At 36.3% G+C, this 27,266-nt stretch overlaps 2 protein-coding genes across 8 annotated transcripts in view; one reads left to right on the plus strand and one right to left on the minus strand.

Moving 5' to 3' along the window:
- Window positions 1-14,701, minus strand: part of aspg (asparaginase homolog (S. cerevisiae)) — a 31,813-nt gene extending 17,112 nt beyond the window's left edge. For 2 of the 7 annotated variants that reach the window (XM_065288666.2, XM_065288658.2), the window contains exons 1-11: window positions 14,086-14,381; window positions 11,373-11,502; window positions 10,926-10,961; window positions 7,485-7,596; window positions 5,341-5,466; window positions 5,132-5,215; window positions 4,529-4,655; window positions 3,956-4,068; window positions 2,328-2,513; window positions 2,148-2,261; window positions 1,245-1,364 (exon numbers count right to left, since the gene is read on the minus strand). In XM_065288666.2, coding sequence (XP_065144738.1) covers window positions 1,245-1,364; window positions 2,148-2,261; window positions 2,328-2,513; window positions 3,956-4,068; window positions 4,529-4,655; window positions 5,132-5,215; window positions 5,341-5,466; window positions 7,485-7,596; window positions 10,926-10,961; window positions 11,373-11,502; window positions 14,086-14,350 — 1,413 coding nt within the window. In that variant the 5' untranslated portion in view covers window positions 14,351-14,381. Of the gene's footprint in view, window positions 1-1,244; window positions 1,365-2,147; window positions 2,262-2,327; window positions 2,514-3,955; window positions 4,069-4,528; window positions 4,656-5,131; window positions 5,216-5,340; window positions 5,467-7,484; window positions 7,597-10,925; window positions 10,962-11,372; window positions 11,503-14,085; window positions 14,382-14,608 lie in introns of those variants that run through there. The other 5 variants (XM_065288662.2, XM_065288661.2, XM_065288663.2 and 2 more) reach the window with 4 other exon arrangements.
- A 2,181-nt stretch (window positions 14,702-16,882) lies between these two features.
- arf6b (ADP-ribosylation factor 6b) lies at window positions 16,883-19,265 on the plus strand. Its single transcript, XM_065288667.2, has 2 exons — window positions 16,883-16,976; window positions 17,166-19,265. The coding sequence occupies exon 2, from the start codon at window positions 17,827-17,829 to the stop codon at window positions 18,352-18,354; it is 528 nt and encodes a 175-aa protein (XP_065144739.1). The 5' UTR covers window positions 16,883-16,976; window positions 17,166-17,826; the 3' UTR covers window positions 18,355-19,265.
- The last annotated feature ends 8,001 nt before the right edge of the window (window positions 19,266-27,266 follow it).

Consider the following 27,266-nt stretch of genomic DNA (forward strand, 5'->3'; position numbering starts at 1 on the left):
TCATAGATGTTAAAGCAACACTATGTAGTTTCCATGTAAAAATGACTTACAACTCCCCCATGTGGTTGAAAAGCGCAACAGTGCCTCGTATAAGACACTCTTCTGCAGGCAGGGGGAGGGGGGGGCTGTGTGCTCTACCCTCCACCGCCACTTTCAGAGTGTGCTTGTAGCAGCTAGGAGGCTGCTCAGGTTGCAGCAACAGTACAATTTGTCCAGTTAAAAGTTGTTCTATCACTGAAATAATTTTAGAGGCATTATTTAAAGGTAAAAAAAACTACATAGTGTTGCTTTAATGCTTTTAAAGGGACCCTCAACTTTTTTGAAAATTTTCCAGCTCCCCTAGAGTTAAACATTTGATTTTTACCGTTTTGGAATCCATTCAGCTGATCTCCGGGTCTGGGGGTACCACTTTTAGCATAGCTTAGCATAATCCATTGAATCTGATTAGACCATTAGCATCATGCTAAATATATCCAAAGAATTTTGATATTTTTCCTATTTAAAACTTGACTCTTTTGTAGTTACATCATGTACTAAGGCCGACAGAAAATTGAAAGTAGTGATTTTCTAGGCCAATATGGCTAGAAACTATAATCTCATTCTGGCGTGATAATCAAGGACTTTGCTGGCGTACCATGGCTGTGGCAGGCGCAGTGATATTACGCAGTTCCCGAAAATAGTCCCCTGCTATTGAATGTTACCAAGGGGATAGTACAGTTCCTAGCCATATCGGCCTAGAAAATCGTAACTTTAAATTTTCTGTCGGTCTTAGTACATGATCTAACTACAGAAGAAAGAGTCAATATTTAAATAGGAAAAATATCAAAACTCTTTGGTTATCTTTAGCGTGATGCTAATGGTCTAATCAGATTCAATGGATTATGCTAAGCTATGCTACAGGTGGTACCGCCAGATCCGGATATCGGATGAATGGATTCCAAAACGGTAAGAATCAAATGTTTAACTCTAGGGGAGCTGGAAAATGAGCCTATTTTCAAAAAAGTGGAGTGTCCCTTTAAAGCTTTTTGAGCCCTAATACAAGATAGCATGATGGCAATTAATTAATAAAATAAAAATTTTGTATAAGAGGTTTCAAATTATTTGGTGAACTATTCCATTCAAATGATGAATACTTGAGATGTTGTTTGCTTTGTATTGGAAGCAAAAACATTGTGAATACATTCAGTGAATGTGGCTTTACTATTTACAACTATATGAACTGCATGCGTGCATGGCCCACTCACCTCTTTACAGCTAATGCTGAGGGACTTGGCAATAACCTGAATAAAGCGACTGTCGCTAAGAGACAGCTTTGCTCCCTCCAAGTCAGCTATCATCTCACCACGTAGATTGCGGCTCAGCATCTTTTGAACAAATCATGTATTTTTACAGTTTAAAATTACATGTCTTGCACTGTATGGAGCGAATTGCTCCAAACTAGTCAAAATTGCCTTTCTGTTAACCCATTTGCGACCCTGATGCTACGGTGGTAGATGTAATGTTTCGGTGCAGCATCAGGTGCAAATTTAAAGCAATTTTTGGTAAATAAACTCCCTTAAAAACACACTTTCACACTGTCAATAGTGTAAACTGATACAGTTATGTGCTAAAAATCGTGGTGTTTTAAATGTCTATATAAAAAAATTTTTTGCCAAGACAATAGTTAAAATGTTAAGTTGTAACAGTTTGTTTCTTTCTTTGCACAATTTAACAAAATAACAGCTTGACTGGAAATGAGACAATTTTATATACACACAAAATAACATTTACCAGATAGACAGACAGACAGACATTATATATACAACGGAGAAAATAAGTATTTTCAGCATCAGCATTTTTATCAGTAAGGGAATTTCTAAGTGGGCTATAGACACAAAATGTCCACCAGTTGTAGCCATCAAGCCAAATATTTAATTCATACAAAGAAATCTGAACATTTAAGTATACAAGTTGAGTCATAATAAGTCCCCTACTGATAAAAATGCTGATGTGTCAAATACTTATTTTCCCCACTGTACAAACAAAATAATATTTACCAGCTATAGATAGTCAGACAAACAGACGGTAAAACATTTCCAAGAAGTTGTTGAAGAAACACCCATACAGTATATGTGGTTGAAAACACATTTTCAGAACACTTTGCATACCTTCTTTTTTTCTAGCGTACTGAGGTCTGTTTTTGCCAACACATAGGAGAGTTTTGACAAAGCAGATTCTGGGGTCATATCACACCCAGCGACCAAACCTGCATCACTTAGGGCCTAAAAGAGAACAATCAGGAATGACACACTGTTGTAATATAGCTATTCAAAAGCAAACAGCCATACCTTGCCAGTGGCGTATGAGGTTGTGACCGAGCCCCTGAGACACTGGGTACAGTTGATCATAATGAGTCCTCTCTCTGTCGCTTTACGGATCTCCTCCAGCAGGTCTGCTCGATTGTCAGGGGCGTTACCGCTGCCATAGGTCTCCAGAACGATCCCCTCCATAGGAGGCTGCAAGAAGGCCCTCACCTGCAAAGATTAAAACTGATAATTTATTGCTAAATGGTAAAATGGAAAAAAGGCTGCATTAAAATCACATTTTGTCTTTGCAAAGTCAAACAAATTTTGGTTAATGTTATGTAAGCTGTAAATTCATGTGGAGAAATACAGCTAAGCTATAAGTTCCATTTATTAACAGACACTGCAAGCTATACGTTATATTTTAAGCTATATTTTTCCATGAAGTGTCCCAATGGGATGGCAAGCCCATCACGTCTCCATATTGTTGTACTTCGGTGTGTGTGTGGCGCAAGTGTCCCACAGAGAAAAGAATTAACGATGCTGAAGATTAAATTAAAACCCTGGTGGACCCCACACCCACTACAGCACATCTGGAGTTGCTCCTAAACACCTGCACATCCAAGGACATTTCAGAGGAACCACAGACACAACTGAGCTTTAGCACAGGTCAAATGAAAGTCAAGCGTGTTGTAACTTCATAGCTACTAGGATACATTTCCAGGTACTAAGACAAGTTCTATAAACTCATAGCAATGTCATATATAGATACAATATTTTTCTGTAAATGATAACTGCAAGATCACTGTGGCTAGTGCCTAACTGCCTATAGATAGTGTGTTATCAATTCCTTGTGATAAACATAGACATGAACTATAGTGACAAACAGAAGGATAAATGTGCAGGATAAATCATCAAGATCTTCACAGTTCCAGATCATTTTAATCTGACTTTCAACAGAGGAGAATATTAGCATTAGGGCTATAAATGAACGTGAAGAGGTGTCATAAAAACAGAAGCTTATATAAAGGATCTGCCATAAAAACTGAGGTCATAAAAGAAGATAAAAAATCTACCCAGGCCGTGCATGGCAAAACAGCCAGATTGAGGTAGTAAATATTTGCATCCTTCCCCCACTCCTCTTAATAGAAGTGGCGTAAATGTTAGTGCCAACTCCTGGCTTTTTTGTAAAGAATTAGACATGCCTCATAACTCTGCCTCATTACATACAGACCAAATAAAAGCAGCTAGATACCAACACTAAGCACAGGTGGACAAACAAGAAACTACAGTTAACAATTATTGTAATTTGTAGAAACAAAGTGAAATCCTGCAACGCAAACACTGGGTTGAATTAATCATAAAATGTTTATGTTTGACTCAACCATGCATTTAAAAAAAATATTTAAATTTCAGTCTATTCACTAAAAATGTTCCAATAAATCGCTCTAAAATTTTATTTGTGCGCATATTCAAAAGTGGTGCTTATACACAAATTACACCAGGATAAATGCAATGTGAATGAGATTTAATAGTAAATAATTTTAAATATGGATGATGGTAGCAGTGAAAAGAAAAAAGAACACCCAACATGTTTTGCTAATTTTTAAATATCCTCATACAGGTTAGGAATTTCTTTTCTTTGTTTTTAAGACATTACCACACAGCCTTACAGTTGCAGCAGTGATTCCCGGGAAAAGACGCAGAAGACCCACATTACGGTTCATCTGCGTGTTGACGGTGAATTTAGAGGTTGTGTTGGCTCGCCATACAGTATCCCAGTTAACTGAAAGAGTAGAAAATGCAGCGAAATGCTTGTTATTACATGTCTAAGTAAACAGAATAACACAATGACTTCAGTACCAACATAACACTTAAAGTAGGATATGCTTTACTGTTTATTTGGATATAGTTAGACAAGCAGCTTTTCTAATGCAATCAAAAAATAAAATAACTTTACATTTTCAAAAGTAAAAATATTAATTCAGCTGCAAGAATCTTTTAATATCAATATAAAAGAGTTTAAAATATTGCTTTTCTTAATACATTTAAACGCTTTGGTCCTAAAAATATTTTTTAACTACCAATTATATTTAAAGTTAGCCATTATTCTCATATTTGGATTGCTTCTATCTAACAATTGCTCCCCATGTTTATAAACATTTTCAAGCATCAATACCAAATGCATAGACTCTATTGTACATCAATGTTAATGTACGTAAACCTTTATGATAAACTGGAATTACTTTTGATGTCAACTTCAGCATTGGCTAATGGTGGCAGATTTGGTGAGCTGAACGCATTAAAGCTTCCAGCATCCACTTTGGTGACACGGTTACCCCTATACAGCTTATGATGAAAATAAAGGCAAACCTGTGAAGAAAATGACAGAAAGGGATTATTTCTTATATTTGAAAAGTACAATTTTATATCTCTTTATTATACCAGACAGTTTTTTCTTATAAACTATAGTCATTTCAGTTCTGTCAACCCTCATTACAAACACCTTATCATGGGGCCATCAGAACATGTACTGACTTGTTTGGCAGGTGGTGTACAGGTGTACTACTACACGTGTTTACGTCATTCTTTTTGCACAGATTTAAAGATCAAAAATGCTTAATATAAATGGCAGAAATAAAATATATAGATTTTCATGCATACATTTTATTTCATATTCTACAACAGGTTAGATTTAATGAATACTGAGAAAAAGGATGTGAAGGTTGAAAACAATACCATGTTAACATTTGACCAGAAATATGAGTCTTAAAATAACCAAAAGGCTATGGACTGCATGTGTAATGGTCACCTATGCATCTGACAGTAAGAACAAAAGGCAGTTTCACCTCAGGGATGACAAACTGTCCAGCTATCAACAGCGCCCCCAAGAGGTTGTCTCTCCCATCATTTCTCATCTCATAAATAGGCACCTGCCAGATACAAAATGGTTGTTATGTATAAAAGAAATAACACACAATTTTGATGCACAGAAGTTAAAAGTTAACCACAGGTTTAATAATTAAGTTAATGCACATTTAACATTAAGGTGTGTTACCTGTGAGCCAGTGAGGATAACAGGCTTTCCCAGGTTCTCACACATAAAGGACAAAGCAGAGGCTGTGTAAGCCATGGTGTCTGTACCATGCAGAATAACAAAGCCATCATATTTCTCATAGTGTTTCTGTGAACATGATAGAAATAAAGTCTTTAGCATTGATTTCAGATCCTCAAACGATTAGTGGATTGTTTTGTTTTTATGATGTGAGCATCATAAAGCACATTTACACCTGATATTAGGATGCGTTTGGTCGATCGAGGGAGACGCATATTCGTTCACACCTGGTGTTATAATCCGTCTCTTTTGCCTACTTTCGACCGCTTCCATCCTGATTACTTTAAGGAAATGGTCTATGGGCCAAAAATGAAAACCGATCAGAAGTCCCATTAACATTCACAGCAGAAAAAAAGAATACAATGGGGCTTCTGATCAGTTTCGTTAAAAACATTACTTAAAACATCATCCTTTGTGTTCATCAGAACAAAGACATTAATACAAGTTTGTAACAGCATGAGAGTGAGTAAATGATGACAGAATTTTCAATTTGGGTGAACTATCCCTTTAAAACACGAGCGGAAGAAATGCCGGGTTTTAGTTGATGCTTACTATTATGCGAGTGCCGCTGGTGTTTTAGTAAACATGCTGCACAGCGTTTTGTGCATGTATAGACGGTTTCAGCAGTAACAACATGAACAAGCAGCTGTCGTGGTCCGCACGTAACTTCCGCTTAATTCCGCTAAGAATAAATAACAACAAAAGTTCTTTAACGTAGTTTAATTATATAACAAGCAAAAAAACAACACATAGATTACCTAGGAAACCAAAACATTTGTTATTTTTGACGAGGCATTTTTTCAAGAGATCAGTTTAGCAACTAGTCCGACCCTTAAAAAAACTAAACCGGAAGTAAAGTTCGGATCCAGACGTGTAGCGCGTCAGCGCACGTGCGTCCGATGAAACCGTCTATATGTAAGGGCTTTCTCAGATATTTCGGAGCAAATCATGAAATGAGCTCATGCAATGACGGTTACCGTAATGAAAAAGGCAGAGAGCAGCAGCTTTCAATTTAACAATGATGGTCTAAAGAACGTAGGGCTGTCACAGTTATCAAATTTGTTTGACGGTTAATTGTTTAATAAATTGTGACAATTATGACGATTAATTGCCTGTTTTATTGCTTTGACATTTAATTCTCATACTTTTTTTGTTTGTTTATGAAATAATTTTCAGACAAATGTATCTTTCAAAAACTGAAAATTCTTCTTAAGAAATTAACACAATAAAATGTCTTCAAAATAAATTGACTATACCAGAACAGGCTATAAATTGTAGCCAATCCTACTAAGGTCAAGTTGGTACTGGACAACATGTCTGTAGTGGCTGCAAAAATTTATTCCTTACAGATCTTTAAGTATCCTTCACTTCCCTTAATTTGGAATTGTACCTGGCAGTTTATAGTGCTTATCAAAGTTTTGCAGCATTTCTTTAAATGCGTTTTTTCCCACTGTATTGAATGGCTTTGCAATGTATCGTGATACACTGTCAGTTAAAGAGCGCCATCTGATATTATCTCATTTATACAGGTGCTGCAGCTCCCCCTTGTGTTTTTAAAGAGATTTGCAATCATTGCGGTAGTCTGAATTCATTGCGATGATGACAATTAATCGCGATGGGACGATTATTTTATCATTGTGACAGCCCTAATTTTAAGACCATGTCGAACACAACAGGTCCAATGTACAAACATTGTACATTGCACATTAGATCAATAGGCGAAGTTTAGACACTCTTTTGTGGTTATTAAAACACATTCAATCACATCTACACCACAAAAGCAATCCGGTCGAATGTTCGAGTCGACTACCTCTGAATGTGGTAAAAAGTGGACAAGCTCAAAACATTTCACACACCGTTAAAATCTGTATTACTTGTTATCTGATCGACCAAAACCCATCTTAATAACAGGTGTAAACAGATATTGTGCTTTTCCATAAATGTCATAATTGTACACACATCTTATGAACATTCTTAAAGTTAATTGATCTTAACTGTCATAAAATCATTCTAGCTAAGAAGATTCTGTCCTTAAGAGTTGATGTCATAAATAAACTGTTCACATTCAATTTGTTATAGTGATGCACCTCTATGTCTTTACCAATACAGGCCCAGTCATCTGTGGTCATATTGCAGGAGTCCAGCAGAGGACAGTACTCTAAAACCGTATACACTATCCTTTTGTTCTGTTTGGACATTCTACAATAAAAAAAAAAAGGAAATGAAAAATGCTGAAATGAGAACCATACAGAATTAAAAATAAACTGAAACAGTAAGAAGCTCCATCAGTCAAGCAACACATCTCATTTAAATAGGTGAAAATTATTTATAGACAAATACGAACTAGTTAAGTTAAACCAGTGAAAACAAACAAAAAGCCCAGATTTCACTCAAATGGACAGATTATTCACAGACAGTAAGAGCTGGCCTGAGTTCAGGTTTTCTCAGAAAAAGCAGCAAGGGGGGGGGGGGGTAAGAGCAAAGTCGATTTAAGGGGCTCGTCTGCCTGAGCAGCGGGTTGTCCCATATTGTGAAAGGCAAAAAGTGCAGACAGGAAGATTATGGCCCTCTGAAAGCAGGTCCTTGTATATTTGTGTGATTTTGTGTATCAAGGGGAGGAGGGATGAGCAAATGTTGCGAAGAATCAGACCTTAGACTTTGCTCATCACTCAGGGGGGCGGCTCGCGGTGTCGGTGGGGGTTACTGTCATGATGAGAGGGAACTCTGTTGGGATTTTCTCCATTTAAGAGCAGAGAGTGGGCAGATTAGCATGACCTCCATGTCCTAATTAAAAACGGGTGGCTTGTCCTAAAACCACATAAATATTCATGTGGCCCCACAAGTGCTGTTACCCTTGTTAGAAGCACAGATGAGCTAATAGAGTCATGTGGCTGCTTATAGCTTGTTGAAAAGATTGCTTTAATCTCTCCGTTTTTAAAAAGGAATCCTCCCAACCCTTATGACATCCTACTAACAAATAAAGACATGGAGGAGGGTGCAGCCCAAGCCTTATTCGATAGATCAATAGAACAGCAGGGGATGAAGCAGAAACACACACACGCACACAACTCAAACCTCCACTATGATGAACAAGCCACCCAACTGTTCAGATAAGCCTTACCTCAAAAATAGCACCGACTTATATTTCAAAGTATCATTTACCAAACAATGTTGCTATGAGTGTATAACAGAGTGTGATAAACAGATACATGGGAAGACAAAGCTTACAATAGAGCAGAAAGAGACAGACAGCGGACGGGTGTTGTTTTGACTTGTTTGACGTCTTTTACAAGAGTCATTATCTTTGATTAGTCATTTAATCGGTAGTCTAGGGCACTTGTCAGTCATCTGGTGCGACCGTTTATAAGCTTTAATATAATAGCAAGAATATTTTCTTTCTAAGGATTAAAAACTATTGAAATATTACTTAAACATTTTAAAGCCTTTATGCGTGAACATGCTTTATAACAAGTTAACTGGTTGCTAAATCCAAATCACAGTTGGAAAACAAATTATTTACAAATAACGGCAATAAATATAATGTAGCACAAAACAGAAAGTTAGGTAGATGTTCGATATAGGTATAATATCTATAATATATATATATTCATTTCAATTTAATCATACAAAAATTGTGGCAGTTGAATGCATTCAATTAAACTACATAATACCATGTCTTATTTTCAGCCTGGAAAACAATATTAATGATAAACAACACAGAATGAAACATTGTCAAAATAAAGAGGATCTGATAAGAAGGTGGAAGTGAGGAGTAAAACATTCACACATGAAAAACTACAGTAGATCCCATAGTATTTAAAGAAAACTAGTAATATTATGAGACAACCATCACACATCATCGCCCCAATATGCACTTCACGCACTACAGACCTTGTATGGTGAAAGAGTTTCAAAATCTGTCCACTCTGTAATACTCAATTTTCCACCCCAAAGAGGCTGGATACAGTGAATAACAACCTAACTGGCCCATTGATATATAATTAATTCAAAGATCAAACAAATAGGCAAAAAAGGGCTAAGCACATAAGCCTTCAGTTTTCAGCAAAAGAGCAGCCTGACAACAACATCATGCAAATAGATTTTCAGCAGATTATTTTAATGCCAGTGTGTAACTTTAAGGTTTTTTTATACACCAAGTCCAAATTCATGACAAATTATAGATAAAACTGAATTTTTTTTAACTATGAAATCTACCATATATCACACTGTGGATATCTGTTATTATTTTTATATAATATTTTGGTGATGGACAAAAAAAAATGGATGTCAAATATTAATAGAAGACAGCTAAGATGCAGAATTAAACTCTGTGTGAACAATTTAAATCTCGCAAACACTTTTTTATCATTTAGTCGCATGTGTGCCAAAGCAATATTAGAATGATTTGGTCATGTGTTCCAAACAATCAGCGGGAAGAGGTGCCTATAAATAGGCTTGTTTTTGATGAGCAAATTCAGTGACGACCCATCGGCGAGGTTTGCCGCTTGCAGTCGAGGGAGGAGCGGAGCCGTCAAGCCGGACACATGATGTTTGCCGTAGTGACGTGTGTGCCATGTTTTTTTTTTTTTACGCGAATGAAGTGAATTAGATGTTTGTTTTTAAAAAAAAAAAAAATCACCTTTTTAATAAAAAGTTGCAACCAGAAACATTTAACTCAATTTCTGCTTATACTGTATGCCTGAAAATAATGGGGAACAAGCCTACATTATTAAAATACAAATAGAGTTTGGTATTTTCATTTTTATTTTATTACACGACACATTATAACATATTTATGAATATTAATGTGTTTTAGCTGTTAAAAAAATGGACTTTATAATGTTTATTAGTGGAACTGAAGGTTGGATTAAACTTGAAACGCACGTGATCATTGGCATCAGTGAGGCGACCAATCACGAAGAGCTGTGTCGTCATGAGAACTCCGTGCAGCCGCTCTGGAGAGGTAGCCAGCTACTTTCGAAATGCTCCCGCGGTACTTTAAAACCATACGTCACAGTCACTTGCCTTAAGCACCAGCTCAAGTCAGACAAAATTACTAACCGGCATGCACTGCTTCAAGTCAGCCGCCGATCGGTCTGCGCAACGCCGCATAAACTCTAAAAAGCCAAATAGCAGTCCTTCCCCTTTGTCCCGTGACAGTTTTTGTAGCATCCCTCCTCCACCTCATCACCTCACTCTCATCTTGTTTCATTTATCCAAGTTAAAGAGGGGGGAGTACTCTGGGTTTGGGCTGAAATTCCGAGCTAGGAGCCCTCTCCTCGGACAGCACGCCAAATATGCTTTATCTCATTCCCTATCAAATACATGTTAATGCGAACTCGTGAAACATACTATCCATCGTACGGTCTCACTCTGCTATTCTCACAGCTTCACCCAGAAAAGTAACAACTACCAGGCAAAATACTGCACAAATCATGCAAACATACACAAACAGTTCTACAAGTACACATATAATTTTTATGTCTCATCCCACAAGGGCAAACATTCTGCTACCAGTACTACAGGACCCATGAAAAAGATGATCAGCAGCATGAGTGGGTTTCCTGTCAAAATAACACACACACAGTTTCGCTATCAGTAAATTTTGACATCTCAAAATATTAGGAAACAGCACCCTCCACGGGTTGCATGACAGAAACACTTCAAATCAATAAAAAGAGCTGCAATGAAAAATGTTTTTATAAAGTCTTTAAAAAAAATGTGTGATGGAAGACAATCATTCAAATATGACTCAAACCTAGTGAGTTTAAAACTTTCATCAATGGATTATAATTTTGGCTATAGTTTGTTTTTCATCAAACACTTGGAAAATAAATCTTGGTTTTATTTATAATCCTTTTTGAACACATTTAAAATATAATTTAACATTTAATTTTAATTATAAAACACAACCTATAAGTGGTTTGACATCTGGGGAGTAAATAAATTATAAAACTATTTGTGAGGGAACTTACGGCAGCACCAGGGTGATTTCTGGAGGATCATAATAGTCGTACAGTCTGGTCTGTTGTGCGTACTGCTCATCGTGCAGAATGGGAAGCTTGCGTAAAGTTTTGACTAGTGCGTTTGGTTCTGGACACAACACTGCAGATAGGATAAAAAAAGCTGATAAGAATATTATGAACAAAGATGCAGCTGATAGCAAATGCTGCAGCACACCAGTCATAAAAATAAAAAAATCAAGGTAATTCCAGAGCAGCAGTAAATTTTATAGATACAAATATTGGTTTATCATTTCTGCAGTCACGTTTTCCTGAGAACTGAAAAATTTAAGCTTGGATCTTTGTAAATTTGATTAATGTAAATTTTATAACATTTTATAACTCCGATTGTGTTCATCTGAATAAAGATAATCATATACACCGAAGATGGCTTCAGGTAAAATCATGGGGTAATTTTTATTTTGGGGTGAACTATCCCTTAAACTATCCATAGAAATTGGACTATCTTCTGGTTGACAAAGTTAGTCTCTGTTTCACTGGACCTGTACAATGCACAGTAACAATCTGTCCTCTATTATAAAACAAAAACAGACACAAAACATGATGTAACAATCTGGAAACAACACAAATTTAAAAACATTAAGGACTTTTGATTGATTTTTACCCTCTTATTAGTTTAGTTTGTTTGCAGGAGTAAAACATCCCAGGAAATTTGTCTGTTTATCCCAAATCATTTAGTTGAACAAACAAATCGCACTGTTTGTGTCTATTTCAGATTCCAATTTTTGAACTTTTGTCTTGTTAAATCTAATTCCACTGCCTAGCATTTTGTAATTAAAAAATTGAATAATGTTTTCAAACTAACTTACTTTACCTACAACATAGATATTTAGGTCACAAATTATATGTAACTTTGACCTTGATTTTTATCTTCCTCACACATCACATGACTCATTTAATCTAAATCCCGTTTTGTTGCAGTGTGTAAAAATGGCTACAAATTGGTTTTTCACCGTAAATAGTGAAATCATTGTTTGGCTTTCATGGTTTGTGGATTTTTTATGAGTTTTAAAGTCATAAACAATAAAATATATAAAAAAGGCATTTGTAAAGTAGCAAAAATACATATAACCACAGTTACATAAGTCTCAATTTGTTAGTTAATAAAAATCAACAACTTCAAAATATATAAAAGTGACTTCTTGAAAAAGCCTTAAGACGAAAGTTAAAAGTTAACCCCATGTGATGGCAGGTTTCCTTGTTTAATTTATTCAGTATTGACTTTCAAAACACTCCCACAGCTTGAAGGGCAGACTGCAAGACATTGCATCAGCTCACAGTACTGCAGTTCACACTAACAGACAGAACTTCTATGTTAAGATTTTTGGAACAACAAAGTTCCAATTGCATTTACCTTTCAAAGTTCAAATTGTCAAACTTTGTTGTCAAGTGAAACACTTGCCATTTATTAGGAATCTTTTATTGGTGTTTGAAAAGTAAATGCAATATTACGTCATGCAGTGTCATGTTACATAAACAGCACGCCTACCATTTGACTAGCACTGTCCATGTGTTTAATGAGTCGGATCAGCTGCCAAGTAAAAATATAGTGTTGAAAAACAATGTCCTTGATCTTAAGTCTAAAACTGGAAGTTTCTGATATGCAGAGGTTAGTGAAAACATCCAAATTCATTTGTTTCAGGGCAAAACGTCTGCATTTCTGTTGTCACAAGCACACTGCTCCTTGAACTCTGTGTTTCAGTCAAACTGGCAGAGCATGCAACAGCAAAATCATTAAGTTTATAGGCTACCTAGAAATGATTTGCATAAAGGCGTCTGCCAAATGCGTACCTGTTATTTATGAGTCCACTTTTGTGTTTTGTGATCGACCCTAAAGATGCCAACTTTAATAATGCATAATTTTGAATACTGATTTCTTTCTCATTTTATGGATGACACTGAAAAATAAGAATTTGAGGTTCTAAGCTTTGAAAAGTAGTATTATTGTGCAGACACTGATACTAAAGCTTAGTGGTTGTAAAGACAAACATACATCCTTAAAATGTTAATAAAGCATGATCTACCTTACACTGATTTTATTATTTTTAAATTACGTAAACAAACCCCTCATGATGTTTTACTCTTCATTGTGTTATATAATCAAATCACATGTGTAGTTCAGCTGCATATTCCACCAGGAAAATATCTATGTGTCTTTTGTGTGGGCATGCAAATTTAATAAAAAGTTTACTTATAGGATCACAATGACATTTTTTGGAGTACCTGCATCAGTATCTTACAAGCAACATCTTGTAGAGACATGGATTCCTACAGTGCCCCAAATATAAGCTACACATGATATGGCATTTAATAAAGATATCACAAGAGCACATTTCAAGCAAACATTGTCAAGCATACTTCTACTACAAACTGTAGCCTACGAACTTCAAGAGAACACCATACATACATTTGAAATGACAGTGGATTAAATATAATTGCAAAACATTGGTTTATAACGTTAGATGTCTCTTTTTTGAGATTTGTGGGAGTGAAAATACACGTTTAAGTGTGGCTTGACTCCCAAAATATTTTGGAGGGCAAATCTTTATGTGTGAGCATTTAACTCTATATCTTCATAACTCTATAACCCTGCAATGTTGTGTGCATAATGACTGGAATGGTAATCATCCGTTACATTTGATCGTTCGTGCAGTCAGGTGTTTACCGTTATTGTGGTACATCATTCCGATGGTTCCACCGGTATTTATGACCAGAACCCTCGCCTCGGCACTGGGGCTAATGTCCAGAGAGTCGACACTGGTACCGCTCGATCTCCTTCTCCTGCGTCCCTGGCCCCGGCTGAGAGATGTCTGCGACTGAAATAGATCGTTTTGGTCAAGTTGATTTAACCTGGTCTGAGACAGGGCTCGGGCCAGCGAGGTCATGCTTGTTGAAGACGGAGCCGATGTAGTGCGCTTCCATTCCGCCATATCTGACTGTTTAGCTAACCTAGCGCCACCGCGAATAGCGTTTGTGTTTCTTAAAGAGACAGCGCATTTATTTTAAACACTTTCACACACGTGGTTGGAAACCCACGACACAGGTATGCCATTATACTTTATTATATTATTTTATATTATAGTATAGTATAGTATATTATATAATTTATATGATATTATTGTGAGAAAAATATTGCTATAGAATTGATAACGCTTTGAAATTAAATCAACATTAGCGTTTTTTCTTACCAAAATATTCAAAGCCATCTTAGTAAACGTTTTATCATCATGTCCATGCAGGATGCCTCATAGACCATAGGAATGAAAATAACCTTTACTCACACCCTCTTCTCTCATTTGTCAACGACATGATGTAAAAGTGTTTGACCAATGAGGACGCGGTGTATAATGAATGCAAAATCGTTTTTGAAATAACAGAGCGACTGTATTATGTTATTAAATTTTTACATATTTCTAGTTATAAAATTTTCATGTTTAATTTTCTTCCAAGAAGGTAATTTATTTGTTCAGTGCTTAAAGCTTTCAGGTAGCTTACTGCCTGTGAAAACTGTTTATAGACACTATACTTGGCAAATTAAACCATATATTTAAACTTGAAATTAAACTGTACTAACTTAAAGTTGGGCTTGATAATTAATTGCCTGCCTAAAGCTGTCTCCTTAAATGGGGCGTAACAATGTCAGCCCCCTATGGTAAGCACCCAACTGATTGTCACCATCGACTTTCATAGTAGGAAAAACAAATAGGATGAAATTCATTGGGTACCGTCAACCGTGTGCTTACCATCATTTATCAAATTATCTTCTTCATCATTTATCAGAGTACAATATAATATTTGTTTTCCTACTATGGAAGTCAATGGTAACAGTCAGCTATGTGGTAACCATCATTTATCCAAATATATTATTTTGTGTTCATCAGAAAAAAATAAATTCATACACGTTTAGAACAACATGAGAATAAGAAAATGATGACAGAATTTTCATTTTTGGGTGAACTATCCCTTTAACTTTAAGCATGCACAATTTCATGTATGTTCCTAACAAAAAAAAGCTTTATAAAATGAAAAAAAAACTTTTTTAATTTTATTTTAAAAGAGCGTATGAAAGCTTTAGTCGGTTACAAATTGAGTACTGTATAGGATTCAAAATGTGTGGTTTATTTAGCCCCCAGTTACTGTATGCACATCACGTCACTTTGGTTTTCATGTAAACAAGTACAAAATACGAATAGGTTCAATTAGTTGTAGACTTAACAAAATGCTAAAATGCTCTGAATATAATCAAATAAATTATTAACTTTGAAATATGTGAGATGTGGGAGCTGAAGAAGCAATTAAGTATTGCCCTCATGTAATGTTGTAATCTTTTCCTACCAATAGATGTCGCCATTGACCTGAGTCTAGGTTTTATTACTGTCTTGTAAAAGAAATATCACAGTCTTAAATCTTAAGTAAAATGTAACTATTTTTACATTACCAAACTGTCTTTTTGTGGACAACTACAAACCTTCATATGATCAAAGACTCCTACAACTATTGGTAAACGCAACAGAAACGTCGTTATAATGAAAAAAATATATATTATTCATGTACCAAACAGGAAACCTGTTAAAGATGAGGATCAGGACCGCTAGATGGCATAATTACGTGCACAATGTTCTTACTGAAAATTGAACTGTGCTGTACATACACGTTCCCTTTTGTAAGATGTAATTTTGTGAATCTACAGGAAAAGTTTATAATAGTTACTATTAAACGCTACTAAACAGCTATTAATTGCTATTATTGCCATTAAATGCAATAACAGTTGTATTATAAAAGTTAAAGCTATATTTATGTTATTATATACTGTTTTATGAACTTGGGACAGTTTTAATGTGCGAAAGTGTAACTTGTGGGATTCTAGCACCATGCATTTAAGCCAATGGCACAAAATAACCACACAACGGCTTTATAGTCTTACCCACACCTTTTCCGGTTTTTCTTAGGCGGTATTTGCGTCAGAAGATCAGAAGATCGTGCTGTGAGAGGAACAATGAAACTATGTCAATTTTAAAGTCCTGAGATAATGTAGCAAATTAGCAGCAGTGCATAAGGACCATTGAGAAACATTGTATTGTTATGCTAAAAATTGTATTTCCCATTCGTATTTATTTTGCCATTGGAATTTGGTAGTGCACAAAATAAAAAATTAACTTATTATTAAATGGTATAGTCTATTAGCATTTTTTTTCCATAATTACCACACAATTTCTGACCCATTCATGAGGAGCACTGTGCATTTGTTCCTGTCACAAATATTAAAAACAAATATCGGTAATTCGCTAAAATATAACTTTTAACACAAATTAACGTTAGGCATTCAATGGAAGTTATTTTGATTACAGACTGTATTTTTTTATATACAGTAACTACTACAAGAACAGTTTTGACGTTTGCTAAAAACCTTTATTGTGAAATTTGGGCTGCAACAGCCATTTCCGCTGGTTATTGTTGACGTAGCCAGTTTCACACTGTACTCGGCGGTTGTAAGTCGGCTGATTGTAGAAGTGAGCACCGGGGTTGACACTGCTAGAGAATGGTGGGCCTTTGCAGGTAACTGAAACAAATTTAGTCTCTAAAATGAATAAGAAGAACTTTTTAATCATTATATTTAATATATCCTGTCGAAAATGTGTCCGAAAAGAATCTGTTGACGAATTTTTAATCGCTGTTCGGCCGGCTAAGCTAGCAGGCTAAGTTGCTCTTTACTGGCACTCCCTCTGAGCTTCTCTTGTCTCTCAGGGGCACGTGAGGCACAATTCGAATTCGGGACGGTTGAAATCGATGCGCCTCAGCTTCGGGCAACCTGGATGACAGACCTAACGTTACCAGCCGGACAATTTAATGCTTCACAGTCGAGGCTCTGAACGTCTTCAGCTGCTATCCAGTTACAATTTGGGGGAAGGACGTGGAAAAGCCCCAGAGACGGACATTCACACGCCAGAAGGAAGTCTTGAAACACCGAAAATTCTTAAAGAGGCCTCGCAGCACTTAAAATCACACCGGAAAAGCACTGAGATATTGGTTTAAACGCTGTTTCCTTTGGATTATTGCTGATTGCGGTGCTTTTGGTCAAACTGGTACCACCCCGCAACTGGAGCAAAAGCTTAACAAAACGATCTTTGACCTTCTGCATCACATGTGGTACTGAACGTTTTCAGTATTGTCGTTAAATCAATAGTCCAGTATTTTTTCTACGTTGACGGCCTGTTTCATCACTGATCACAGTTACTTCATTCCCAGATACTAACGTTATACACACCCTGTCATCCTGTTCCCTTCTAAACTTGACATTCCCAGAAAGAAATCTTGAAGAAAAACAAGCAACGCTGTACTGTCTCTTAAACAAACAGTATCATACTTTTTTTGGGAAGGTGTTAAGTATTTATGAACAGTTTACAAGATGGGGAAGATGCTGTCAAAGATATTTGGTAACAAAGAGATGAGAATATTGATGCTCGGATTGGATGCCGCAGGGAAGACCACCATCCTTTATAAGTTGAAGCTCGGCCAGTCCGTGACCACCATACCCACCGTCGGTTTCAACGTGGAGACGGTCACTTATAAAAATGTCAAGTTCAACGTGTGGGACGTCGGTGGACAGGATAAGATCCGTCCCCTCTGGCGACATTACTACACGGGCACTCAAGGGTTAATTTTTGTGGTGGATTGTGCGGATAGAGATCGCATAGACGAGGCCAGGCAAGAACTCCACCGCATCATCAACGACCGCGAGATGCGGGATGCCATCATTTTGATTTTCGCCAACAAGCAAGATCTACCGGACGCCATGAAGCCACACGAAATCCAGGAAAAACTGGGACTGACCCGCATCCGAGATAGGAATTGGTACGTGCAGCCCTCCTGTGCGACCACCGGTGACGGACTGTATGAGGGGTTAACTTGGTTGACATCTAACTACAAGTCTTAATGACACCGTTTGGCACTGACTGTTTAGGACAAATGAACTAAATATTGGAGAAAATCAGATGTCTCCAACAAATATTCGTAATATTTTGATTTATAGTTAACATTTATTTTTGTTTTGAGTTGAACCTTCTCTTTAAAATATAATGGGTTTGGTTTGCTTATAGTTTTCTGTGTATTGTGGCATACACTTGTCACACACCATGGACTGTGGCTTAACATGATAAAGCATTCCTGATTAAAGAGTCTCTATTTTTTCCTTTGACAGTATAGGTTTTTTATCTTTGTTGTCTTTAGCTTGTTTCTTTGAGAAAGTCAAAAATCTGTTGGTTTGTCTCCGACAACAGGTCCATCAGTGTGTTAAAAGACATTTTGACATCTACTGTAGCAAATCACAGTTTTGCTGAGGAGGTAGTAGCATACTAACTGTAAGTAGCTATGTGGTGAAACGGACCTTAAACCGTGCCATAGTTATGATATCACTGACATCCAAACTTGTAAATGAGTCCATGGAACATTTTATGCAAAACGTTTGGGCTATAATAATGGAAGTAACAGTTGTCATAGGCATAACTTATTTTCACATAATCAAACAGAGTGATGTCTTGTGCTCGAAAAAAAAAAGCTTGATAAAAACGTCAGGATTGTTTGTTGACAGAGGGATGCATTTTGTATCCCTTTTACCATTTAGACTTAATGCATTGACCAGATTGTCATTGACTTACAGTTATGTTTCTAAAATGTGGGATTATTCCATTCTTGCATTTCCAGTGTAGTGCTCATGGTAGAGTGAACTAATTTTTAAGAGAAATGCTTCATTCTATTCGTTTCATCTTTTTTGCTTTACTCCATTTGAGAAACATGTACAGAATCAGCTATGTAATTGTAACTTCGAATTAAACTTAGTCATTTTAACATTTTAGTTCATTCTTATTCTTGCCAATTCTGCCGTCTTTTATGACTTTATGCTATGCTATGGTGCATGGGAGTTTCCAGTTTTATAAGAAGCCAAACCAAAGTGAAATGGAAAATATGCTTAGCAATTCTGTGCTAGAAAATTCCACCCACTTGCCCTATTATTTTCTTTTTAATTTTTGTTCTGGTAGTACACATGAAATATTCTCACTTTGACTGTGTCGTTGGGTTTAGTACCATATTTTCAAAACTGGGGCACTAAGAACTTTGGAATCCATGCTACAGTAGATAAGATTGCAAAGAATGTGTTTTGGGTTTAATGTTTGACCTTGTCCTCATTTGTTTGCACACAGGAGTAGAAACACCTTTCTAAAGGCTACATAGGTTTGTGATGAGTGATTCATTTTGTAACTGTTGCGTTAACTGGGGGGGGGGGTCCTGACAACTCTTTTAATATGTATTATAAGCTCATCATAAATGTTTCCTATAAACATTTTAGTTCATCTCCCCAAATAAGCTTATCCAGCATCGTTCTCTCTGTGGTCAGGTCTATACACCCCAGCAAATCCAGCTTTAAAAACAGGATGTCTCCCGCATGCTTTCTAAAGGCTGCACAGCTGCTAAACTGTTGCACAGTGTAATGGGCGGCCGGCACTGGACGGGACAAATGCTGCACTTGCTGACACAGCTGTTAAAAACAAGTGCTGTGCACACTTGTTGCTTTGCACGCCATCTTGATAGATTGTTAAACCAGTAGGCTGTTTTTCCCCCGCGCTCAACGTAACAGTATTCAAATCAGTCAAAGGCGCTCATATTGCCGGAAATGAGCTAAGCGCTGGCATTTTGACACTTGGTATGTGGAGTAGTTTTTGTATTCGTCGAGTAGAAGTGATGGGTTTTTTTTGAAGCAAGATATAATGAAACGCACTGTTTTCTTTGTTAACCATTCCTGAGAGATGAATGTTACTGTTACTTTTGTTGTCCAACTAGTTGAGACCTGCCACTTTGACTTTTGTATGTTAGTCACATTAAGGATGGAACTGTTTGAATCACTAAGCATGTGATACTAGTCACGGGTTATTTTCATAGATGCATTTTATAACCTTTCTCCTTCGCTGTTTAGAATGGGTTTATGAATAGCTGGAGGTTGAAAGTATAAAATGACCTCATTCGTCCCTTTTATATCTCACCTAATGCACAATGTTTCATCTATAGCCCAACAAAGAAATGTGCTAGATATTAAAAAAACGAAGGCATAAATAGTGTTGTGCCTGAAAAGTTACTGTTTGTAAACGCTGAGTAAGAGTGCATATGGAGGAAACAGATGCTTTTTATTACTGATCAGTTTGGTATGTAGACAAAGGATGAACTCGTGAATGAAACAGAAATGTTTGCATGTTAAGATCGGTTTACAGTTTTTCGATGGTTTTCATGTTTAATTTAAAGAGGAAGTGTGACAGCCTTTTTTCAAACAACTACGCGTTTTAGAGTTTCACTTCCACTTTATGATTTGATTGTCAAACCACCTGCACTCATTTTAAAATGGCCTTATACGCACCTCTCTGAGTGGCCGTATGTATTTTTATAAATTGGCTCAGTCACTGTCAGTAACATTCAGAATTGCTAGCTCTTAGCAAAAACATTTTGAACATTAAAAAAGAATCGCTTTATGTGTGATAAAGCAGTTTTTCTTCACAGTCTTTCCAGAGACCTTCACCTGGGTCAAATGATAAATGAAGGCAGGCAAAAGTTCAGTAACAAATGTTTATTTTTACATTTTCCAATCAGCAGTTTTTCCAACACATTCTCAGTAGACAGTAATGTAAGTGCGTTGCAGGAAGTTTTAGTGCTTTAGAATCTCATGGCGATCTGTGAAGGGAAGTGGTCGGTATGTTGTGAGGCCCAGCTGTGGGAGGTTGGGTGGTACTTGTGTAGTTCTGCTGCGGTGTTGAGCTAATGACACAAACGCTAATAATAGCATTCTATAAATATATATGTTTAACTCGGAACAGAAGACAACTTAAAATGTTTGATTAGGTTTTATGTGACTTGGGCTATGGGACCTGTGTCTTTCAAACAAACAGTTTGTACACATTCATTGAGCAAAAACAATTCATTCAAACCAAACATTTATATGTCTAGGTGTTACTTACACAAAATAAATTCTGATTTGTAATAAACTTTTGGTTTATATTGTTTCTGATGTGTAATAAGACATCCTTTAGCAATCCCGATTGCCTGGGTATGCCAAGCTGCACTGAGTTGAGGTCACTCACCCTGTTCTGGTATCAGTTTCAATGCAACCTTATAACCTTTAATTCATTCAACCACTACACTTACCCCTTCTGATAGTGTCTTGTAACTCTTGGGTATTAAAAAAAACATAAAAGCTAAACCTAGAAATCGCCTGAGCTTGCCTGTACCAGAGGGATGAAATAGGGTCGTACTTAAAAGTCTAATCGTCAGTAAATTTGTTTTTAATGTTTTTGATGCCATAGGGGTAACTGGTGCTTGTATTGAACCAATTCAAGTGCATAATTATGAACTTGGTGTGTACATGGACACCCTTATCACAATCTAACACAAAAACCACCCTGTCAGTTGAAGTAAACATTGTTGTTTGTACAGCTTGACTAAAGGCTTGACTAAAGTTTCTGTTGAACAGGTTTGGTAACTGCAGTATCTAATGGTCATATTAGCTTAATACAGTTTCTGCAATAATGTAAAATAAGATCAAGAGTTGAACATCTATAAGCTGTGATCTTCAAGGTCTATTTCTTGTCTGGTACCTTCTTCACAGACATGTGCAGGTGCATTTCCACCATGAAGAGAAAACGATTTTGAGCTAAAAATATGGTCTCTATAGCTCATAAACCTGCTTATTTTGAATTAGGAACTAGGAAGTCATTTTGGAAAGACTAACGTGAATAATGCTAGAATGCTTCCCTTATTAAACAAATACAGGATGTCAACCCTGTAAGCTACATTATACTCAAAATACCAAATCATGCAGTCATTTTTCATATACAATACTATATTGTACTATACATCTGTATTCAGTTGGGGTTTACATGCGCCTTGCAGAATCTGCCAAATGTTAAAATATTTAAGAGTTATAAAACTGTAGCTTGTTTAATATTTAGCACTGTCCTGAAAAAGCAATTTCACAAACAGATGTGTACATATACTTCACAACACACCAGACGACGCCAGAGCCGCACCGGATCCTCTGACCTTATCCGGTGTAGATCTGGCCCAATGTCGTCTGCTGTCTGAGTAATAACTGAAATTACAAAATAACCCCTTTTTAAAAGTTTGCATATCCATTTATGTTTTACATTTATGCATTTGGCAGACACGTTTAGTCAAAGTGAATTGCATTTGCATTTAAACTGCATTTTTTGTGTATGTGTTCCCTGGGAATCAGGTTGAAATCCATGTTTCTACAATAAGGACAACCAGCAGAATCGTATTCAACCATAACAAAAGGTGCAATCGTTTACTGATGTTTAGGAAGGCAATAGATTATATATCTTATAAATTATCCGGGTTTTTATTAATAAATCATATTTTGTTTCTTTGCTGTTTAAAGGTGAAGACAGTAGTTTGATTTATAACTTCACCTGATAATTTCAACCTGATTTTATAACTGACATGTATTAGCCTATCGTTTATTAAGTAGTAAAATAAGTTTAAATACTCAAATGATTAATTGAATAAAAAATATTATTGTGCATCATATGGCTGTGTACTAAATGCATAGATTTGTTAGACTCTGTAGTGTTTACATTCTCTGTACTTTGACCCTGGTGAACCTCAACTACAGATGTTCTCAGATTACACTGGATATGGAAAAGCGAGTGGTGGGAGAGAAAAGGGGGGAAGAGGGAAAGGTCAAGCGGCAGCATCTAGAATCAATATTAGCAATGACGGCATAAGAAAGCTACCAATCGCACTGGTGCTCGCTGATGTGTATTGTATGTAATGAAACAGCCCCCCAAATCCTTAAAAACGTATCCTAATTCCAATCTCAACATGCACACGTGTGCTTATCTTTATTTTTATCAAAACCATATCAACAATTGGTCTTTCAGAAGGCCCTGCATTAAAAAAGTAATATAATATCATGCAAACCTTTACATTTAGATTTTTAGATCATAGCATTTTGTAAAAAACATCAATTCTGAGAAAGAAGAAATTTTCAGATTATTGACTTTATGAGCACATTTTACCAAAACTGACACTGTTTATAGAAATATACTATTAATCCCATTATAATTCCATCAATATTGTCTTCTGTAAAGCTCCCTGGGGAATCAAAAGTAACCAAGGGGGAGGAGTTTTAAAAGAATGAATTGTCAGTCAAACTGTATTATCTCATTTACTGTGGTAAACAACCTTTCAACCGATGGCCTCGGTCACATTGTTTATTTATTGGCTTCCCAGTCTTAAAAAAACTAAAATAAAATGTTCAATATTATCCCTTAAAATGTTCTAATGTATGTTCTGCAGCTAATGAATCGTTGGAGGAAGTATTCTTATGGGAATTTGTGGAATTCTGTAGGATTTCCTGGGAGGAAGGAGATGAATGGGAAAGTGGAATGGGGCGGATGTTGTTTCACTGTTTAGGGAAAAGGAATGGATTGCACAACCAATGAGGTGCTTGCCAGGCGAATCATTAATGGATCTGATAACCAGTGGGAATTGAATGCTTATTATTTGTTATTACATTAGGAGAGAGTTCCCTCCTACCCATAGATCATCATGCAAATTCAACTAAGCTTTCAGAGCAACAAATAGACGTATAATATACCAGCATCTAACCATCCACTTATATATTTACTGTCTATGGTATTTTTAATTTACAAACAAAAATTGTTACACTAGTAAGTGAGTTCAATTCATGGTTGGGTCAAATATGGAGAAATCCAACCATTTTGTTCAATTAACTAAAATTTTTCTAGGTTGTTTCTAAAGGAAAGGTTTATCAAAATTACCCCATATTTTACTAAACCTAATGCCATAGGTATGTTTTGTTTAAGAATACATATATTAACCCAATGGAGTCATATGGATTTTTTTATGATTGGTGGCCTTGATAAAACCAAACACCATTCAGTGCATTACTTTGAAGAGTGATTATATTAAAGGATACTAAAATATAACTCTGATTTTGTTTGGCTGAAAGACTGGAAATCAAATACACCTAGGTAAGCATTAAAATAAAATAAAAAATGATGGGCTAATTTTTATTTTAGGCTCAACTTCTTTAACCCAATGGTTGGGTTTGTTCATATTTGACCCAACCATTGGCTTAAACAACCCAGCATTTTTAAGAATGTATATTTGCGTAATTAATTAAGCCAAAGTATGTCAGTAAATCTGCTTCAGTGGTAGCTCTCTTCTGTAAAGGGTGTAACCGTGGGTTTAGAGCAGACCCACCCATTTTTCAAGCGTGCAAGATAAACTCACCCAAAAGCCTGTTTGCTTGATCCGTTGCTGTGGCAACACACTTACAAAACTGTTACTGCACATCATGAGTAAGTCTGAGTCAGAATTTTTTCAGAGGGCTTGTTGGGTCAAACCTGTATTTCTGATGTGACATGGGGACATGCCATTATCTGTACTCACATTTTATACATGCTTTGGTTTACAGTTTATATAAAGCTTATATGAGTTCTTTTCTTAGCATGCAAATATGACTGTTTAAACACACTATTTTATGCTTACAAAAATGCACCTAAGCTTTTTAAAACTTATGTACGGTATTTACCTTGAACACAGATGGGCCTCACCGGTTATGTGTACATAAATAGTATCATTCTCCTGGGAAATGTGAAGTCATTATTTTTCTAAATGACTAGACATACAATTTAAGGTTAAATTGGTAGGAATCGTTTATATCTCCTCTTTAAGGATGCGAACCAGGCACCTGAATGTTAATATGGCATGGTAGTGACTCAATTTGACTTGAGTCAGTAAACCACCACCCAGAACACCGCAACTGTACAGCTATGCACCTAAACTACTTTAAACACCTTAGCAACCACATATCAGTATACTTGGTAACCACCCAAAACACCCAACATTATGGCATGAGCATTACACAGGCAAACAATTTTCATCAAAATTCTAATTGGAGATGTACTTTAAAACAACAACAACAATAATAAATCTAATAATAATAATAAATATAGCTAAAAAGCAGGAGTTACAGGGTTAAGCTCAACCTGGGCACAACGGGAAATCACTTAAAGGTACATTGTGTAACTTTTAGAAGGATCTTTTTACAGAAATGCAATATAATATACATAACTATATTACCAGTGGTGTATTAAGTTAAATATAAAATTAAAAATAATTGTTTTTATTACCTTAGAATCAGCCAATTTTTGTACACCGTGGGAACACTTACATGAAAGTTGCCGTCAAGTTTCACCAGTAGCCCTTAACAGACAAACTGTTCTAGAGAGCGCATTTTGTCCCTACGTTGTCTCAGATGGCGACATGTTTTTCATGTGGCGGCTACCATATGCGTTTTGAAATTGAGGGGTGAGCTGTCGGTTGCAATTCGCAAACCCGACCACTAGATGCCACTAAAATTTACACACACTACCTTTAAAGGTCCCATGAGTTTTTGAAGCTATGAATGTGTTTATGGTGCGCCATATAACACGTAATCATGTTTCTTGTGTAAAAAATGCAGTATTTTTCACAAAATTTAAGTATCTCTATAGCGCTTTTTTCACTGTCCTAAAACGGACTGATGTCTTCCTTGATCTATGAAGTCCCTCCTTCAGAAATACGTTACGAGTTCTGCTTGTGTTGTTTTGTTTAGTGTGTTGTGATTCGACAGCAGCTTAGCTTAGCAGAGCCGTTTTAGCTAAGCTGGCGACTGACGTATTCATGTGGGCGGCGGTTAGTCAAAAACTGTTATAATGACGTCATTCTACCGGGAAGTAGAGGGCCGTATTCCAAACCAGCTGTTCGCTGTAGGCTTTGAAATGGGAATTCTATTAAAGAAAATATACTGCTTGGCATTAAACTTTGAGCTTTATCATTTTGCTGGTATTATTTATGCTCTAAGAGCAACATTACACATTAACCAAAGTTTGAAAAATTGGATCAGGAAAAAATGGATTTTTATAAGCAAAAATAGAGTTTTTTGGCAACTTTGAACCACTAAGTAACGTTGCACCAAAATAATGAATGTTGCCTGAAATCATGCTTGTAATGACACCCATCAAATATAGAGTAAATACTAGGGGAGTAATGATCAATTGTGCAATTTGCTTGCAATGCTTCCCAATGAATTATGACGAAATGCCGCTTCATCCAAAAGCCAGAGGGTGCTTCAGAAAATGGCTATAAGCATATTTATATTACTGTTCTTCAAACATTTCCAGGTATTTTTATTATAATAAAGAATATGTATTATGATGAGATTTGATGAGTGTTGCTTTTTCAAATGCATGTTATAAACGACTCAAACTCACAGTGACTTTAAATTGATAAGGTCTTCTTACTGATCAAATAGCTGTAGTACATGAAAGAGCTGTGGATAATATTGCCTTTGTGTTTCGTAATCGATATCGGATAGGTATTATTAGTGTGTGACGCAATTTATCATAACACCCCTAGTAAATACGATAAAGCAATGCGGAGATATGGCCTCAAATCTCTTGAGCACTAGGGGGCGCCTGACTAAAAGTTTGCAATTGCTCTCAGAACATGTTGCTGATGAACCATACAAATTTTCATAGTGATACGCAATTGTGTTTGTAAAAAACTGCAATTAACAACAGAATAAAAAATGCTCAAAATGGCCGACCTAAAACAATTCAAATATCGAGACCATTAGGTGGCGCTGTGACGAAACATCATGTGATGCGCCATCAAGTTATGACTGTGATTACATGTCCAAAGTGTCATGTTAATACACGTAAGTTTGGCGAAGATACATGTTGTTTATGCGGTATGGTTTGGCCAGTCAATGCGAAT

Source organism: Paramisgurnus dabryanus, chromosome 17, assembly GCF_030506205.2.
Source record: "Paramisgurnus dabryanus chromosome 17, PD_genome_1.1, whole genome shotgun sequence".
In the NCBI taxonomy this organism is placed as follows: domain Eukaryota; kingdom Metazoa; phylum Chordata; class Actinopteri; order Cypriniformes; family Cobitidae; genus Paramisgurnus; species Paramisgurnus dabryanus.

What these genes read in the sequence shown, in the direction of transcription:
- arf6b (XM_065288667.2), top strand. Translation starts at nt 17,827, where the DNA reads ATGGGGAAGATGCTGTCAAAGATATTTGGTAACAAAGAGATGAGAATA.